This window comes from Acomys russatus, chromosome 13 (assembly GCF_903995435.1).
Source record: "Acomys russatus chromosome 13, mAcoRus1.1, whole genome shotgun sequence".
Classification (NCBI taxonomy): Eukaryota; Metazoa; Chordata; class Mammalia; order Rodentia; family Muridae; genus Acomys; species Acomys russatus.
This window is the reverse complement of record NC_067149.1, coordinates 40,685,298-40,704,483: the sequence shown is the minus strand read 5'-3', so window position 1 is coordinate 40,704,483 and position 19,186 is coordinate 40,685,298. Positions and strand designations below refer to the sequence as shown.

The following is a 19,186-nucleotide window of genomic DNA, read 5'->3' as shown; positions in this document are numbered from 1 at the left end:
GCCAAGAAAGCAACCAAAAACCCCATCCAACCCCCCTTAAGGGAAATGGGGAATTGTTCTTAAGGTTTCTTCTGGCTAATTTGGGACAAATAATACCTTTATACGGGCCCAAATAAAATTGGGGAAAAATGGTTAAACAAGCTAGGAATAGCATTTGTGGTCCAGTTTCTAAGTGTTGAGGAATTCCAGGCTTAATAGAAGTCCTTTGTAAGACAGTCTGAAATGTTGGACCAATTGGGATTGGAAGCTTTCTTTGAAGCTGTCCTGTTCTGATGAGGAACAGCAACTGAAGCACTTGGTGCTGGAACATGAAAGATGTAGGATGTCAGCATCCAGCATGCTGAGAGGAATGAATCCTGTCAGGTCTGATCCAACATCAGTGTCTGGTTCTTTTGTTCTGAAAACATATAATTTCTCACAAGCACTCTACGGTCCTAAAATTATAAATGTGTAAGGTGTGCAGGACACACAGAAAAATTAAGTCTAGTTCTCTGCTCTTTGTATGAGCAGAAGAAAGACACCTGTAAATCTTCATTCATGCCATACAAGGAATGGCATCTAATAATAAGTCACAGGGATTCTGTGACCAACAAGAAGCACTATCTGTGCACAGACATTCAGGTCTCAGCCAGTCTCAGAGCTGTTCCCATGTAGCAGGATTAGCAATATAAGTCACCTGCTTGTTCTGCAGTTTGAATTCTTTACATCCTGATTGTAGCCCCCCCTCATTACCTCCCGACCCCACCGTCCCTCCATTATCCCCTACCTCTACCCTTCCTAGTCCTCAGAAAGGGGAGCCCTCCTCCCCTAATATCTGGCCTCAGCCTATCAAGTCTAATCTCCTCTTCCTCTGTGACCTGGTAAGGCCTCCCTGCCAAGGGGAAGTGATCAATGTTAGGGGGCCAAAGTCCATGTCAGAAGTAGTCCCTACTTCCCATATTGTGGGACCCACAACGAGACTGCTGCCTACCTACTACACCCGAGCGGAGGGTCTAGGTCCTCACCATGCATGATTCTTGGTTGGTGCGTCAGTCTCTGCAGCACCCCCCTCCTCCACCCAGAATTTTTAAATGTATATTTTATTTATTATAATTTATTCGTAGTGCATCCTCATTGTTATCCCTTCCCTCTTATCTTCCCATTCCCTCCTGCCTTCCCTTCTCCTGCCTATTCCCCTCCCCTAGACCTCTGGTAATAGCCTATTAGGTTTCATCAAGATAGCCTGCATCCCCTTCCTCTGTGTGCCCGCTAGGCCGTCTTGCCAAGGGGCAGCGATCAAATCGTGGGCACCTGAGTGCATGTTGGAGGTTCAGCAGCATGTTGGAGGTTCTCCCCCATGTGGAGAATTGGCAGTCCATTGGCTACATCTGAACAGGGGTCTTGGTTCTCTGCATGCCTTGTCCTTGGCTGGTGCATCAGTTTGTGCAGGCCCCCTGTACCCAGATCCAGCAGGCCTTGATGGTTTCCTGTGGAGCTATGGCTCCCTCCTGGACCTTCCATGCCCCAGCTCTTCCCTACAACTCTCAGTGCTCTGCCCAGAGTCTAGTTGTGAGTCCCAGTATCTGTCCTGACCCCCGACTAGGTGAAGTCTCTCAGACAACATCTATGTTGAGCTAATATCCACTTTTTTTTTGAGACAGGGTCTCTCTGTGTAGCCCTGGCTGTTCTGGACTCACTCTACAGGCCAGGCTGGCCTCGAACTCACAGCGATCTGCCTGCCTCTGTCTCCCAAGTGCTGTGATTAAAGGCGTGCGCCACCACCTTGGGGCTAATATCCACTTATAAGTGAGTATATACCATGTGTGTCTGGGTCTGGGTTACCTCATTTAGGATGATTGTTTCCAGTTCCATCCATTTGCCTGCAAATTTCAAGATTTCTTTGTTTTTAATAGCTGAATAGTATTTCATTGTGTAAATGTACCACAGTTTCTTTATCCATACTTCAGTTGAGAGACATCTAGGTTGTTTTTCGATTTTGGCTACTACAAATAAAGTTGCTATGAACACAGTTGAGCAAATGTCCTTGTTGTATGCATATCTTTCAGGTATATGCCCAGGAGTGTCATAGCTGGATCTTGAGGTAACACTATTGCCAATTTCCTGAGAAAGTGTCAGATTGATTTCCAAAGTGGTTGTACAAATTTGCATTCCCACCAGCAATGGAGGACTGTTCCCCTTTCTCCACATCCTCAACATCATGTGCCAGTCACTTGAGTTTTTGATCTTAGCCACTGTGATGGGTGTAAGATGGAATCTCAGAGTCAATTTGATTTGCATTTCCCTGATGACTAGGGACCTTAAGCATGTTTTTAAGCATTTCTCAGCCATTCTATAGTCCTCTGTTGATAATTCTGTTTAACTCTGTACCCATCTTTAAATTGGATCACAGTATTTGATGGTGTTTCACTTCTTGAGTTCTTTACATATTTTAGATATTAGCCCTTTGTCACATGTAGGGTTGGTGAAGATCATTTCCCAATCTGTAGGCTGCCACTTTGTTCTGTTGACAGTGTCCTTGGCCTTACAGGAGCTTTTCAGTTTCATGAAGTCCCATTTATTAATTGTTGATCTCAGAACCTGAGCTATTAGTGTTCTGTTCAGGAAGTTGTCTCCTGTGCCAATGAATTCTAGGCTTTCTCACTTTTTCTTCTAACAGATGTAGTGTGTCTGGTTTTATGTTAAGGTCTTTAATCTACTTGGACTTTAGTTTTGTACAGGGTGATAAAATATGGATCTATTTGCATTTTTCTACATGTAGCCATCCTGTTAGATCAGCACAGTTTGTTGAAGATACTGTCTTTTTATAATTGTATGGTTTTGGCTTCTTTGTAAAAAATCAAATGACCATAGGTGTGTGAATTTATTTATGGGCCTTTGATTTGATTCCGTTGATCAACTGGCCTATTTCTATGCCAGTACCATGCTGTTTTTATTACTGTTGCTCTAGAGTACAGCTTGAGATCAGGGATTGAGATTCCTCCAGATGATCTTTTATTCTACAGGATTGTTTTTAGCTATTCTGGGTTTTTTGTTTTTTCATATGAAGTTGAGACTTGATCTTTCAAGGTCTGTATTTGATAGGGATTGCACTGAATCCATAGATTGCTTTTGATAGGATGGTCATTTATTTTACTATGTTGATTCTCCCAATCCATGAGCATGGGAGATCTTTCCATTTTCTGATGGTCTTCTTCAATTACCTTCTTCAGAAACTTGAAGATTTTTTCATATAAGTCTTTTACTTGTTTGGTTAGAGTCACATCTAGATACTTTATATTATTTGTAGCTATTGTAAAGGGTGTGGCTTCCCTAATTTCTTTCTCAGTCTGTTTGTCATTTGTATACAGGAGGGCTACTGACTTTTTCAAGTTGATTTTGTATCCAGCCACTTTGCTGAAGGTGTTTATCAGCTGTAGCAGTTCCTTGGTAGACTTTTTGGGGTCACTGATGTATACTATCATATCATCTGTGAATAGTAGTAGTTTGACTTTTTCTTTTCTTATTTGTAGCCCCTTGATTTCCTTTAGTTGTCTTATTGCTCTAGTTGGTACTATATTGAAGAGATATGGCGAGAGGGGAGACTTGTTGTGTCCCTGATTTCAGTGGAATTGATTTAAGTTTCTCTCCATTTAGTTTGATGTTGGCTACAGGCTTGCTGCATATTGCCTTTAGTTTGTATCCCCAAATTCTCTAAGACTTTTAACATGAAAGGGTAATGGATTTTATCAAATGCTTTTTTTCAGCATCTAAGGAGATGATCATGTGTTTTTTTCCTTCAGTTTATTTATATGTATGATTACACTGATAGATTTCTGTATATTGAAGTGCCCTGCATGCCTGAGATAAAGCCTACTTGATCATGGTCGATGAGATTTTTGATGTGTTCTTGGATTCGGTTTGCACGTATTTTATTGAGTATTTTTGCACCAACATTCATAAGGGAAATTGGTCTGAAACTCTTTCTTTTTTGGGTCTTTGTGTGACTTAGGTATTAAGGTGGCTGTGGCTTCATAGAATGAGTTTGGTAGTGATCCTTCTGTTTCTATTTTATGGAATAGTTTGAGGAGTATTGGTATTAGTTCTTTGAAGGTCTGGTAGAATTCTGCTCTGAATCTATCTGGTCCTGGGCTTTTTTGTTGTTGTTGTTGTTGTTGTTGTTGTTGGGAGACTTTTGATGACTGCTTCTATTTCCTTAGGGAATATAGGACTATTTGATGTGTTTGTCTGATCTTGAGTCAACTTTGGTAGGTGGAATTTATCTAGAAAATTGTCCATATCCTTTAGATTTTCAAATTTTATGGTATATAGGCTTTTGAAGTAAGACCTAATGATGCTTTGGATTTCTTCTGTATCTGTTGTTATATCTCCCTTCGCCTTTTAGTTAGTTTGGCTAAGGGTTTGTCTATCTTGTTGATTTTCTCAAAGAACTAACTCTTGGTTTTGTTGATTCTTTGAATTGTTTTCTTATTTTGAATTTATTGATTTCAGCCCTGAGTTTGATTATTTCTAGGTGCCTACTCCTCTTGGATGTGTCTGCTTCTTTTTTCCCCCCTAGGCTTTTCATGTTTTCCATTAAGTTGCTTCTATGAGATATCTCCAATTTCTTTATGAACACAGTGCTATGAACTTTCCTCTTAGTACTGCTTTCATTGTGTCCCAAAGATTTGGATATGTTGTGCTTTTATTTCTATTGAATTCTAAGAAATCTTTAATTTCTTTATTTCAGTTGTCATTGAATAGAACATTGTTCAATTTCCATGTGTTTGTAGGCTTTTTGTTAATTCTATTGTTGTTGAAGTTCAGACCATGGTGGTCTGATAAGATGTGGGGGATTATTTAAAATATATATATATATATAATCTGTTGAGGCTTGCTTTGTGCCTGGTTATATGGTCAATTTTGGAGAAGGTTCTATGTGGTACTGAGAAGAATGTCTATTCTTTTGTGTTTGGGTGAAAAGTCCTATGGATGTCTGTTATGTCCATTTGATTTATGACCTGTTAGCTTCATTATTTCTCTAGTTTCTGCCTTGAAAATCTATCCATTGGTGAGAGTGGGGTGTTGAGGTCTCCCACTATTAATGTGTTTGGGTTGATGTGTGATTTAAGCTTTAAAAGTGTTTCTCTTTTGAATGCAGGTGCACTTGTATTTGGGGGATAGATATTCATGATTGCGATGTCCTCTTGGTGGATTTTGCCTTTGATGAGAACCAAGTGTCCTCCCTCATCTTTCTTCTTCTTCTTCTTCTTCTTCTTCTTCTTCTTCTTCTTCTTCTTCTTCTTCTTCTTCTTCTTCTTCTTTGTCATCATCATCATCATCATTATTTTGGTTTTTCGAGACAGGGTTTCTCTGTGTAGCCTTGGCTATCCTAGACTCACTTTGTAGACCAGACTGTCCTTGAACTCACAGTGATCTGCCTGCCTCTGCCTCCTGAGTACTGGGATTAAAGGTGTGCATCACCATGCCTGGCTTTTCTTGATTATTTTTAATTGAAAGCTTATTTTATTAGATATCACAATTCTACTCCAGCTTGGTTTTTGGGTCTGTTTGCTTGGAAAATCTTTTTTCAACTCTTTACTCTCAGGTAATGTCTAGCTTTGTTGTTGAGGAGAGTTTCTTTCTTTCTTTCTTTTTCTTTTTCTTTTTTTTTTTTTTTGTTTTTTTTTTTTTTTTTTTTTTTTTTTTTTTTTTTTTTTTGAGACAGAGTTTCTCTGTGTAGCCTTGGCCATCCTGGACTCACTTTGTAGATCAGCCTGGCCTCGAACTCACAGCCACCTGCCTCTGCCTCCTGAGTGCTGGGATTAAAGGCGTGCGCCACCACACCTGGCTAAGGTGAGTTTCTTGAATATGGCAGAAAGTTGGATCTTGTTTCCTCAGCCATTTTGTTAGTCTGTGTCTTTTTATTGAGGAGTTGATGCCATTGATGTTGAGAAATATTAGTGACCAATGTTTGTTGGATCCTTTTACTGTGAAGTTGGTGGTGATCATGCATGGCTGTGCTTGTGTTAGTTTTGTCGTTGTGAGATTGTCTATATACTGTTTTCATGTAGTTGACATCACTGTGTTGGGGTTTTCCTTCTAATATCTTCTGTAGAGCTGGGTTGGTGCAGATATTGTTTAAATTTGGTTTTGTCATGGAATATCTTGTTTTCTCCAGCTATAGTGATTGAAAGTTTTGCTGGATGTGGTAGTCTGGGTTGGCATCTGTGGTCTCTTAGTGTCTGCATGACATAAGCCCAGGCCCTTCTGGCTTTCACAGTCTCTGTTGAGAAGTCAGGTGTAATTCTGATGGGTCTGCCTTTATATATTACTTGGCCTTTTGTCTTTGCTGCTTTTAATATCCTTTCTTTGTTCTGCAGATATACTGCTTTGATTATTATCTGGTGGGAGTAATTTCTTTTTCTGGTCTAGCCTGTTTAGTGTTCTGTAGGCCTCTTGTATGTTCAAAGACATCTCTTTTTTCAGGTTGGGGAAATTTTCTTCTATGATTTTCTTGAAAACAATTTCTGGTCCTTGGAACCTGGCATCTTCCTTTGTTGACTCTGTTTCTTAGCAATTAAACTTTATTATACAACCCAACTAGCTTATACAAGAAGGAAAAAGGTTAAAGGGACAAAAGAGTGAACCTTCCGGTAGCCGTTCCACGGTACGGGTCCTTAGGTGTCTCTCTGGCCTGCGTGCTGGTCCAGCTGTTCCGCTGCCCCCACACGCTCTCTCTGCAGCCGACTTTGTTATTCTCTCTTCCTCAACTGCCTGAGTCGTGGGAAGGACCGGCTCCTTCTCCCGGTGAGGGTCCATTAGAAAGACAATAGTCCAGGTGGGGTTCCCAGGTCTGCTTCCTGAATTCCAGACCCAGGATGGCACCACTCAGTCTGTCACAAGGCATTCATGGGGTGCCCCAAGGGTAAAGCCTGCCTGTGACAAAGCTTAATCCTTCCCACATTCCTTTTAATCTACTATAATCCTGAGGTTATGCCTTTTCATTGTGTCCTTGATTTCTTGGATGTTTTGTGTCATAAAATTTTCTGTTTTAGTGTTTTGTTTGAGAGAAGTATCAATTTCTTCTATTGTATGTTCAGGCCCTGAGATTCTCTCCTCCGTTTGTTGAATTCTGTCAGCAATATTTACCTGTTTGATTTCTGATCTCTTCTCTAAGATTTCCATTTCCAGGGTTTTCTCAATTTGTGCTTTCTTAATTGATTCTACTTCCATTTTCATATCTTGAACAGCTTTACTCATTTCCTTCGGCTGTTTGATTGTGGTTTCCTGTTTCTCTTTGATGGTCTCTATTCATTTGTTTGTATTTTCCTGTAATTCTTGGAAGAATCTACTCATTTCCTCTTTATAATTCTCAAATAACTGTGCAAGCATAGGCCATTTTCCTGAGATTCAGCTGTATTTGAGTGTCTGTTGCTGTCTGTACTTTCTGGAGGAGCCATGCTGCCCTAGTTTCTGTCCTTTGTTTTCTTACAGATACTGTCCTCCTGGAGTTAGATTCTGAGCTCTGCCACCTAGGACCCAGGATTCAGCAGGGTTCCTCTGACTACTTGGTTTCCTCAGAGGAATCAACTGCAGAGGAGAACAGTGGCTTAGAGGCCAGAATGCTGTGCTGGTCCTCTGTTCCCAGGGGCCTTTACTCCCTCCAGTACCTAGAAGAATGCAGTGTGCTTGGAGCTTGTGATTCCCAACCCCCAGGGACGTCCAGCCATGATGGGGTTGGGGCTTCTTCTTATCCTCCCCAATTGTTCAGTCTGAGAAGTCCCCGAGACTGTGTTTTGGATGGCAGTCTGTTCACTCACAGGCGTTGCTGCCCCACCGATCCTCTGTTGCTCAGGGGCCCTGCACTTGCTCCGGTATTCAGAGGCTGCTGTTTGTAACTCTCATCAGTAGCTGGTTCACTTAGCTGTTTTGCTGTGCTGATTCTCTGTTCCCCAGGGGTCTTGAACTTGCTCCAGTATCTGGAGTGCAGGGTGCTGGAAGCTTGTGCCTTCCGAACTGGGGATTGTCTGACTGTGATGATGGGGGAGCCTGGAGCTCCTGGGTTGTTCCCTTCAGTCCATTTCCCAGCCTCTGTTCCTGTACTCTCTAGTCTCGGAACATACTGGGTGCTGCCATTTGGGGAGTGGGAGGCTCTGCTCTACGAACCATAAGTAGGGATGTGGGCACCAGAGCCTGATGAAAAGCGATCCTGGAAGGGTCCCTCGGGCACATGTCCTTCGCTGCTCTGTGTGTCTGGCAGCCCCTGGGCTCCCAAGGCCTCTGGGCACCACCCCCTCATTCTCCAGTTCCTTGATTTTTTTTTTTTTGGCCAGTGTCTTATGATCCCTGTATATATCACTTCCTAGTTGGATATCCACTTACATATCATTTTATAAAAGGACATAACTTAAAACATGAGTGATATCCTCCAAGACCTTCCATTGAGCTCCTAAAGTGGCAGAAGATACTGGATTCCCAGATGCTCCTCACTTGGCCCATACAACAATTCCATTCTTCATTTTCAGACAGTATTACATTACACTAGGCATTTAACACCTTATTATAAACCAAGCTTTGTGTTAGGTAATTTCTGCAAACTCAAGGCCAGTGTAAGCATTCTGAGAAAGGTTATGGTAGGTTAGGGTGACCTATGACGATCAGTTGGTTAAGGGTATTAAAAACATTTGACTTAGAGCTGGGTGTGGTGGCACATGCTTTTAATCGCAGCACTCAGGAGGCAGAGGTAGGTGGATTGCTGTGAGTTCGAGCCAGCCTGGTCCACAAAGCAAGCTCCAGGACATCCGGGCAGTTATACAGAGAAACCCTGTCCCCTACCCACCACAATTTCTTTCTTTCTCTTTCTTTCTTTCTTTCTTTCTTTCTTTCTTTCTTTCTTTCTTTCTTTCTTTCTTTCTTCTTCTCCTTCTCCTTCTCCTTCTTCTTCTTCTTCTTCTGTTTTTTGCTTATACAATTTTCAACTTACAAATTTTTGGGTCTGTAACCCCATTGTAAGTCAAGGGGCATCTACATACACATGCTTTAACCCATCTACACCTATTCCTTATTTTTGGTTGTGAGCCTGGCCTTTAACAGCTGAGCCATCTCTCTATCCCCTTTTTCTAATATTTAGTTTATACATTGGACACAGCACAGAAAGAGATGAACAGTACATGAAATCTTGACTGTGTACACTATTTCTTTGATTTTGAAGAGTTGAAGCAAATGCTAATATTTTTATAAGGTGACACAGGGTAATCTGTCGTGTGGAAAGTCTAACAAGAAGTAGACCAGGACTCCTGTAGTGTACTTTTACTTCTAATCACATTGTGGAAGTCTCTGGTATGTTTTTCCTAAAGAAAAGTCTTGCTTTATCTGTACCTTACTATGTTGTTGTACTGTATTTTTTTTATCTTGTGAGATGTAACTTTGAACTTTTCCTGCTACTTATTCTTACCTTTATGCTTATTTTATATGTCTGGGTGTTTTACCACAGGCCTACAATGCCCATGGAGGTCAGAGGAGGACATCAGACCCCCTGGGACTGGAGTTACAAATGGTCGTGTGCCACCACACAGGTGCTGAGAAACTGAAACGGGGTCCCCGAGAAGAGAAGCACATGCTCTTAACCTCTGAGCTGCCTCTGCAGCTCCTCCTGCTATTCTTTGTTAGGAGATAAGCTTGCTTACACTTGGAGAAAGGAGGCACGGTAAGACAAGTCTTCCCCTTAAGCCTGAGGGGAGTCTCCTTCTTGCTATGTGTGGAAGGTATTAAAAATATAGACTGAAAATCCGAGTTGCTTAAAATAGTCATAGACATTTCACATCAAATTGCTTCTCTCTTGAGTTGGGAAAAGTAGTTACTAAATAACCTTAGATGAATCACTTTAGATTTTACAGAACAATCTTAGTTGCACTAGTTTCTAAATTATTTTATTTAATGGAATTTCTGCCCTCCCATCCCCCTCTCTCTTTTAAAACCTTTTTCCTGTCCTATTTGGATTCCATAAGGTGCTCCACTGTAAAGTTTCTTTCTGGAAGTTACTATTAGGAGGTTTTGCAGTGAACCCAACTTAGCTTCCTTGACTCACTGCTAACTCCTTGGTTTGAGCCACTATTCTCAAGCTGCTCCCCACCTGCTTTAGTGGCACCCAGAGATGATTAATGTTGGTGTAAACGTGTTAGTTTTCAGCTGTGCTGGAATAAATGCTGTTATGAGACAAATGATCTCGAATATGTAGGGGCAGGTAAAAATAGAAGAGGCCACTCTTCTCTTGATTATTACTCTCTCTCCCAGTCTTCGTTTCTTTGAGCCTTATTGTGCATTATGGCAGTTATCAGTGCAGTTTTGAAGCAAATGGTTATTCCATTAGGACAACTCTGCAAACTTTACTATAGGTAAGCAGGGCAGGATTAGTGGGAAATGCAACAGTCAGGTGATTCCTAGTAACAGTTGGGCTCATGGTATTTCTAGTGGTTGCTACATTTTCCTAGGTAAGCTGTAAAATTTCCAATAATGATTTGGGTATTCCTAAATTTTAATTAAAAAAAAAAAAAAAAAAGACATGGGACTCCTCCTTACATGTTGTTAAATGTAACTGATAACCGCTGACATGGACAGGAGGCTAGGCAAGTGTTAGAAACATGTCCGGCTCTATCATGATGCTAACTCACATCGCTAAGATGGCTCAGGGTTAAGAGCATGGGCTGCTCTTCCAGAGACCTGGGTTCAACCCCCAGTTACCAAATGGCAGCTCACAACTGTCTGTAACTCCAGTTCAAAGTGATCTGCTGGCCTCTTTTGGTCTCTAGGTGAGCTATCAATGATTAAGGGGGGAAAAAAACCACCTCACCCTTCAGGAAGCCATAAAGTGTGCCTCAACGTTGTGTCTCAGTTCTCTTTTTCACCTTCTAGTGTCTGGCCTGATTACTTTCACAAAATTATGATAAATGCTACAATGACCACAAAACCACTTGTTTTTAGAGAAGGACCATGCATCCTATTTTCCATTTATCTGAGGCAAAATGTTAGATGGTAGAAGGTGACACTTTCTAGGTATCCCTAGGGCATCCATTTCAAAACACCGTAGGAACCCTTGCCTTCCAAGCACTTTACTTTAGAAACAATGCTGTTACCATATTGGAATACTTTACACACCCAGCAAAGCAGTTGGTTAGAGGTACTGAGCCAATCAAATCCACTGTCAAATCCTGCTGCATAACTGCAAAACGTACCTTACTTCAGGAACTTCTCATCTCCAGCATTGTCATTTTAATAGGTCAGGGTTCTCTAGATTAACAGAACTCACACACACACACACACACACACACACACACACACACACACAAACACACACGATTTATTGAAATGACTTACAGGCTGAGGTCCAGCTGATCCAACAATGGCAGGGTATGAACTGAAAGTCCAAGAATCCAGTAGTTGCTCAGTCTACAAGGCTGGGTGTCGCAGCTGGTCTTCTGTACACTCCGGACTCTTAAAGAAGTAGGCTCTAATGCTAGTGAAGGAATGGACATTCTAGCAAGGCGAGGGCAAATAAGCAAAGAACAAAGCAGCCTTCTCCCATGTCCTTACGTAGGCTTTCACAGGTGTGGCCTAGGCTAAAGATGTGTCTTCCCACCTCAAGTTCCAAATTAGAAGTGGATCTTACAGCCAGGTAGTGGTGGCGCACGCCTTTAATCCCAGCACTTGGGAGGCAGAGGCAGGTGGATGGATCTCTGAGTTTGAGGACAGCCTGGTCTACAGAGTGAATTTCAGGACAGCCAAGGCTACCCAGAGAAACCCTGTCTTGAAAAAAACCCACAAAACCCAAAACAAAACAACTGTATCTTTCTATTTCAAATTAACCAAAATGTCTCGTAAGTGTGCCCTCCATTTTTGGATTTTAGTTAATCCCAAGTGTAGTCAAGTTGACAACCAGAAATAGTCATCAAAACTGTCACTGCATTGTTTGCCTGAACAATTGTTAATGCTTGTAAACTGTCTTCCCAGTTTCTATTGATGTTTCCCTCAACAGAATCAAGACATCTTAAAAAACTGCTAGAAAAGAGCAACCAGCAAACCACAGTAGATCATGCCACTTTTCTGCTTAAAACCTTGCAGATTTTCCACATTGCTGAGAATGTAGACCCTTTTAAAGACTTCTATTTAGGGGCTACAAGCTACTGCCTACAAACCAAACCTAACCTGCCACCTGTTTATACCAGTGCTGGGTTTTTTGTTGTTTTGTCTTTTGGTTTTTCAAGACAAGGTTTCTCTGTGTAGCCTTAGCTGTCCTGGATTCACTTTGTAGACCAGGGTGGCCTTGAAATCACAGTGATCTGCCTGTCTCTGCTTCCTGAAGTGCTGGGACTAAAGGCGTGTGCCATCACACCTGGCTTAGCAGTGCTCTTTTACTGGAGCTCAGTCACACACTGTCTACAGCTGCTTTTATACAGATCCTAAGAGCTAAGAGAACAAATGACACAGCTCAGCCCATCTCCTCTATTCCATCACTTGATTTTCAGCTAACCTTTCCCAACTCCATCTCAATCCAGCCTTTTCTAGTGGAGCTCATACTTCCTGAAATTATTAGCATCACCCAGTGACCCCTGTCATCATTACGGTCTCAGTTCAGCGTCAACTCCTTGGAGACTTTCTCTGACCTGACAAACAAGAGTGGGCCTTTCAACTACTCACCTGTTTGGAAAACACTAAGACTGGGAATTTTCTTTTACAATGGTGAGAAAGTATTTGTCTCAAATTACCTAGTTTTTTCAACACTGCAACATTCAGTTATCCTGGGATACATGCAGCACATAGGGGCTTTAGATGACCCCGACATTGCAGGCACCATCTAATAGCATAGTCAGGAGCCAGCTGAACATACTACCTTCTTCTACCAGGCCTAACCAGGGTCACAGAGCTGCTTCACAGCCAGTTTCACCTGGTATATACTGGCCTTGACACTTAACCATTGAAGACAAGTGCTACCTCTTTTTCATGCAGGCTTAGTGCCAGGGGAACATGCTTGCTTGTTTTTCCTGGGGCACTCGTCTAAGGCTATCTGGAGTGCTTCTGGAGTCAGTGTCTTGGGCTGCTAAAAGACAGGTGACAAGTGGTTTGTCTAGATTTGGGTCTCCTCCAGTGATACGTTCTTGGCCCACAAAGCTCTTGTGGCAGGGGCTTCCATTTTTATGATTTTGGTGAAAACATATTATGCACTGTTTATGGAAAAATAAACATTATTGCATTGTTTTCATCATGGGAGTGAATATTAAAATCACATACTACTTTGTCTCTCCCCCAGAACATAAGCTCTAGGAGAGAAGAGACCTTGCTTTGTTCTGACCCATTTCCATTTTCCTCAGCACAATATGCTTATAATGGCATTGTCTTTAAATGAGAAACACCAATGTATAACTGCTGAGTAAACGACAGACTCCAGGACACTCTTCCAAGTCAAGTCAGCTTCCAAAGGTGTGTTCCAATGGTGCAGGGCTGCATTAATGTTGGCCTCACACCAAGAGGAAGGTGAGTCAGGATTTGGCCCCACTATAGGCACAACTCCACAAGATCAAGTCTGAATATGGGTCCACCACGCCCTTGGTCAGGTAGGGTTAAATCAGAAAAGTGATATTCCAGAACTGAACAAACACATTCTTAACATTGGGCTGATTATGGTTAAGAATTTTATTATCAAAATTATTACATCTCTTGTGAAAGTTCAAATGTTACAGCAAGGTGTAAACACTCCACTTGAGGAAGAAGCAATGCTCCTTCCCTTCCAAGAGTCCCCCCTCCCCCCCCCCCCCCCAGAGGTCTGGTCTTGACAGCACCCTGCCCACACAGAGTGGCTGGGGTCTCTGCACGTGCCAGGCAGGGTGAGGGCCGCCTGCCCGCTGGCCTCTCCCTTTAGCTTTTAGCCAAGGGGAGAATGCAAACCCCAGCCCAAGTGGAGAGACATTTACATACGGTTTATATAATATACAAGGAAACCGGCATCCCAGGCAACATGATTTCCACTCCCAATGCTCTCCCAGACTGATAGGTTTGTGGGGAAAACAACAAAAAGAAAAGTACTATGCTGAGGGTTCAGCATTAAAAACAAAGAACTAAAATCAAAACAACAACAACAAAAATCTCCCCTCATTTGAGCAAACACCTGATTTCAATTTTGAAAAGTGAAATTTTGTAACAGTCACACACAAAGAGAGAAGACTGTGCATATGATAGTTGTAGGTCAGAGTAGAAAAGGAGATGAAAGAGGAAGGGAATGGGAAAGAAAACAGATTAGAGGTAAGGAGGGAGACTCACAGTATATCTTGTCCAAAAGAAGTACGGTCCACTGCAGCACCAGGGATCACACTGTCATACACTCACTACCCTACCATGGTTATAGCTGAATACAAAATTAGATAAATAAAAACACGCCAGATATTACAGTAAACAAGTGAAAGAAATAAGCTGGCAACCATATGGAATTTAAAAAAATTGTGTACCCCACCTGGGCTGGCTTCAGGGCTCCTCCAGGGGTGTACAACAGGCACAATGCACTGATGGGGAGAAGCCAGTCTGCTCTTGTCTCTCATACAGAACAGTGTTAGGGGTATGGGTGACTTGTTAACTCTCTCACCTGCCCACTCTCATATAAGCAACCCCCAAAGTAACGTGGGGCAGGCCCCACACACAATCACAGCCCTGTCGGTGCCACACCACAACCCTACCTGTCCCATTCTTACCCTGCAGTCTTGAGTGCAAGCTTCTCAGTCATGGAGGCTATCCTGCTCTCAGGATGGCTACTCCTGATTAACTGGGAATAGGAAAATTAAAATTCAAAGATTCCCCAGACCACTAGATTCTTCCTAAACTGGCCTGCCTCACTTCTCTACCTCCTTCACAGGGCTATTATCAAGCTGTGAAACAACATGGGAAGGAGGAATGGGATGGTAACAGCTGGAGCACAATCCATACCAAATCTGCTCCTAAATACCCAGCAGCTCTCCACCAGCTCCTCTCAGAGAACCAGGGAAGCCTCAGTCACAGCAGGTGCCAAGCATTCCTCTCCCTGCCCATTTCCTGGTGGCTTTAAGACAAAGGTAGGGAGCACTCTTGGTGAACACACCTTGACCATGCACCTGCTTTAGGAATGGTTGTCTCATAGGGAACAGTTACATACCTACCTTTTTTTTCTTAAGTGCATAAAACCCTAACACTACTCAGATGGCTTGGGGCTTTGAGATTGGCTCTTTCCACTTTTTCTCTTTTGATAAGAAAAAAAAAAAATTTTTTTTTTTTATTGAAAAAGATGTCCTTACTGCACAAGTAACTACAGGCTACAGGCAAGGATGGGAGACAGGCTTCAACACAAGTCATTGCACTTAGAACCGTTACTAACCAAAACACCATTTGCTTGTTAACAATGTACCCTTAACAGCAGGGAGAAACTTCTTTATAGTCTCTGCTTCAGACAAGATTTACATCTTTCTCCAAGGCCAGAGGCCAGTCATGACCACAAGTCTCATTTCTTGCCAACCAGACCCGTTCCTCTGGCACCTTGTACCCCTCTTCCCCAGCAATATGCTCGGCCTTGGTTCCAGAGGCAGCTGGAAGGAAGCAGCTATGGGCTCATTAAGTTCAGTTTGCCCATATCCAGAAGCCCTAGGAAAGTCCTGTCTGAGTCTTGACTCCTGACCCTTGCAGCGGCTGGAGTCGGTACTGTTGTACACCCCCACTCCCACGATGCGGGTAGTGCTGTGAACTGGAAACCGCAGATACCCTGGAGGCCTGGTAGGCAGCTGACTGCCCAGCACTGGGCAGACTGATAGTCCGTAAGTCTGACGGCAATGACGACCTAGAGTTCTGAGGAAAGGAGGTGGAACTCAGAGTTCCTGTGCTGGACTGAGAAACCGAGTCTGAGGTTGGTGAGTCCGAGGGGCCCTGTGCGGTAGGGCTAGCAGCACTCGAAGAACAGCTCCTCCTTGGAAGATTGCTGCCAGTGCTGTTTCCAGAATGTGGCTGGCTGCTGTAATACCCTGGAGTCCCCGTAAATGGGGCCAACGAGTCTGTGGACACAGGGTGGGCAGGGCTGGGGTAGGACGTGGAAGAGAGGGATGATTCTGAAGAGCCATGAGAAGGAGGGTTTCCAGGTCTCAGTGCAGTAGTTCGATAACTGTATCCTGGAGATTGGGTGGGATGTCCTCTAAAGGGGGACGAACTCTGCTGAAGGAGGCTTTGTGACTCTGTCCGTGGACTGTCACACTGCAGGAGCTTGGAAGAGTTGGGAGGAAAGCATAAGGAAGTTTAACACAGTCCCTTCAAGAGTTTGAAGTGCTTTTAACATTCTATTTTTATTCTTCACATGAAAAAGTGGTGTGTGTGTGTGTGTTTGCATGTTATGTGTTATGCCACTAATGTGGAGGTCAGAGGACAATGAGTAGGAATCTTCTTTCCTTCCACTGTGTGGGTTCTGGAGATTACATTCAGGTGATCAGTCTTGACTACAAGTTCCTTTACCCGCTGAGACATCTCACTAGCTCCCCTGCTCCCTAGCCCAAAAAACCCAAACATTTTTAAAGGATACAAAAAGCAGCCAAATGGCTGTCTCTGATCTCATTTGCTTTACTGAGATCTCTTGAGGTTAGCAGATGATGACTGACTTACAGGGTTATTGAGACACAGCCTGTAGCTGACAAGTGTATCATGACTAGGCAAATGGCATCTAAACCCTATAAGCACCTGTCTTCCTACAGCAGGCAGTCTCTAGACTTACCTGATAACTATATCTGGAGGGGCTGTAAACAGTTGCTCCTTTAGAGAGTGCTGAGCTCAATGGCTCCGGGCCTTCTCCATCTGCAGGGTCTGGAAGGTATTATAAGAGTCAACTTGATTTCTCAGAATACATAGGAAATTAGCATCATTTGGTCAAATCATCAATGTTATCATCAACACATGCTGCTCTCTGTGATAAAATGAGCGCAGCATGCCAGAAGGGCAAAGTAAGTGGTTAATTATGCGCTAAATTTTAAATGCCTCATCTTATTCTTGTCTCCTTCTTTCTCTTCATCCTTCATGGAGGTGGAGGCCCGGAACTTTGGAGATGAGAGTTACAGAAAAGTATCCCTTGGGAAAAGAGCAGACAGACAGCAAGCAACACTAGATCTCATGAATCTGTAGCCCAAAGAGTAGGACTGAACTGGAAGGTAGCACAGAGAAGAACCCAAGTGTGCCAGAGACCGACTCACTTATCCCAGCATGTTGTGAACTGGGTGGGTCAGGTGGCTCACCTGACTCTTTCTCTGTGATGTTACTCTCCCATGTGGGAGAAGGCTCTCCCTTTTGGGTGACTCTCACACTGCTTCGAAGAACTTTAGGGATGCTTCCTCCTTCTCGGAGTCGTTCAACTGATGTAGGAACCATCCTGCAAATGTACCAGAAATTAAGGGCCAGGAGTTTGAAACACATAACATGACAAAGATGGTGCAGTACTGTCTCTTAAAACATCTTCACAGTATTTTCTTAAGGAACTACTGAATACAGGCATTTCCTTTGCTTCAAACTATATAATGCAATACAGCAGACATTAACTTCTTTTAAATTGTTTTGAATATAAAATTTCTTCCCCTGTAAAGCTGTGTTCCTGAAACATATACTATAGTTTAATATAGGATTCTTAGATTAATGAATATAGTAATTTGAGACTTGTCTCCTCCCGGGCTCATTTCAAGATTCCCATGCTTCAGGGTCCCTGAACCTACTGGCCAGATAATCTGGCTTGATCAGTGAACAATCCTGATCTCATAAAATAAAGTGGAAAATGTTAGAGCCAGACACCCAATGTTGACCTTGGGCCCCTAAATGTACCCATGTGACTGTTCCCTTCATTCCACCTCTGAAAAAAGAAAAGAATGAGTGCTGTACTCCTGGCTGGGGTACTGTTAAGCATATTTATAATCCTACTACCCAGGAAGCCAAGGCAGGTGGATCAAAGAGTTCAAGGTCAGTTTGGGTTACAGAGCAAGACCTCCAAACCTTCAAAAAAAAAATTGCAAAAACAAACAAACAAAAACAAAACAAAACAAAAACTCCAAACCAAACCAATATTCCTATCTCGTTCACTACTCAAAACATTTTGTTGCTCTGTATATGTTAGCTGCATGGGACAGAGTTCCTCATGAATTAGAGAAACTTGTCATCAGCAGGATGGTTGAGTTGGTAAAGGTGCTTGCTACTAAGTCTCAAGATCCAAGTTCAATCTCCAGAACCAACATTGTGACATGGAAGAACTGATTCCTGAAAGTATCCTCTGATTTCCATATGCACGTATACACACACACACTTAAAAAACATAAAAAAGAAAAGAAAGAAGAAAAAGAGTAATTTGGCTGGACTGTTTACTTACTTTTCATATAAAATAAGACAACCGAAGAGCTTTCTAAATAAAACAGATTTTGTGGCTTGTATTGACTAGCTGAAGAAGACAGATGGCAAATTAGCTGCCTAATCTCAGAAAAGTGCTCCTATACATTTTAGGTAAAACTAGAAATGATCTGTAACATATCCTTCCTACCTGAATTGAATTATAAAGCTAATTTAATATAAACTTACCACCTACTGCTGATGTTTTCTTGAGGTCTGCAGTGAGAAGACGACGTGCCCCGGGAATCTGATGGGCTTACTGCCTCCACATGGGACGTGGAGGAATGAGATGGGGAGAACTTTTTGTGAGGGGATGAGGGGGTTCGGGTTGAGGATCCCTGCACACCAAGGGCACCAGTGTCAGAAACAGAGTTACTGCTGCCTTGCCCAGTTCCTGCAGACTTGCTTTTGCTCTGTGAAGAGTCACTTCCCCCACCAGAATTCTCCTTGGCTTCTTGTTTCCGTTTGCGGTACTCTAGCAAGGATACCTAGATATGAAAATGAAACAGTATAATTAGTGGCTTACTAGCAACAGGGGAAAGAAAAGATGGGAGTCTTGGGTAAAGCAATAGCAATCTATGCAGACAAAACAGGCAACAATCATCACAAAACGTTATTGTATTTTTAAACTATTATCTATGTATGTATGATTGTGCATACAGGTGCCTGAGTTGGAACATCCCTGGAGAGCTAGAGTTATATGGGAACTGAACTCTGATCCTCTGGATTAGCAGTATGTGTTCTTAACCACTGAGGAATCTTTCCAGCTCTTATACAATAACCTTTTTCTGGTTTA

General features: G+C 42.6%; 1 protein-coding gene across 14 annotated transcripts in view; it reads right to left on the bottom strand.

Annotated features, from left to right (window-relative positions):
* Nucleotides 1–13,525: 13,525 nt before the first annotated feature.
* The window catches only part of Setd5 (SET domain containing 5), an 86,807-nt gene continuing 81,146 nt past the window's right edge, over nt 13,526–19,186 (bottom strand). For 10 of the 14 annotated variants that reach the window (XM_051155044.1, XM_051155043.1, XM_051155046.1 and 7 more), the window contains 4 exons: nt 18,580–18,878; nt 17,259–17,392; nt 16,745–16,833; nt 13,527–16,242 (listed from right to left, as the gene is read on the bottom strand). In XM_051155044.1, coding sequence (XP_051011001.1) covers nt 15,634–16,242; nt 16,745–16,833; nt 17,259–17,392; nt 18,580–18,878 — 1,131 coding nt within the window. In that variant the 3' untranslated portion in view covers nt 13,527–15,633. Of the gene's footprint in view, nt 16,243–16,744; nt 16,834–17,258; nt 17,393–18,579; nt 18,879–19,186 lie in introns of all 14 variants that reach the window. The other 4 variants (XM_051155039.1, XM_051155040.1, XM_051155041.1 and 1 more) reach the window with 2 other exon arrangements.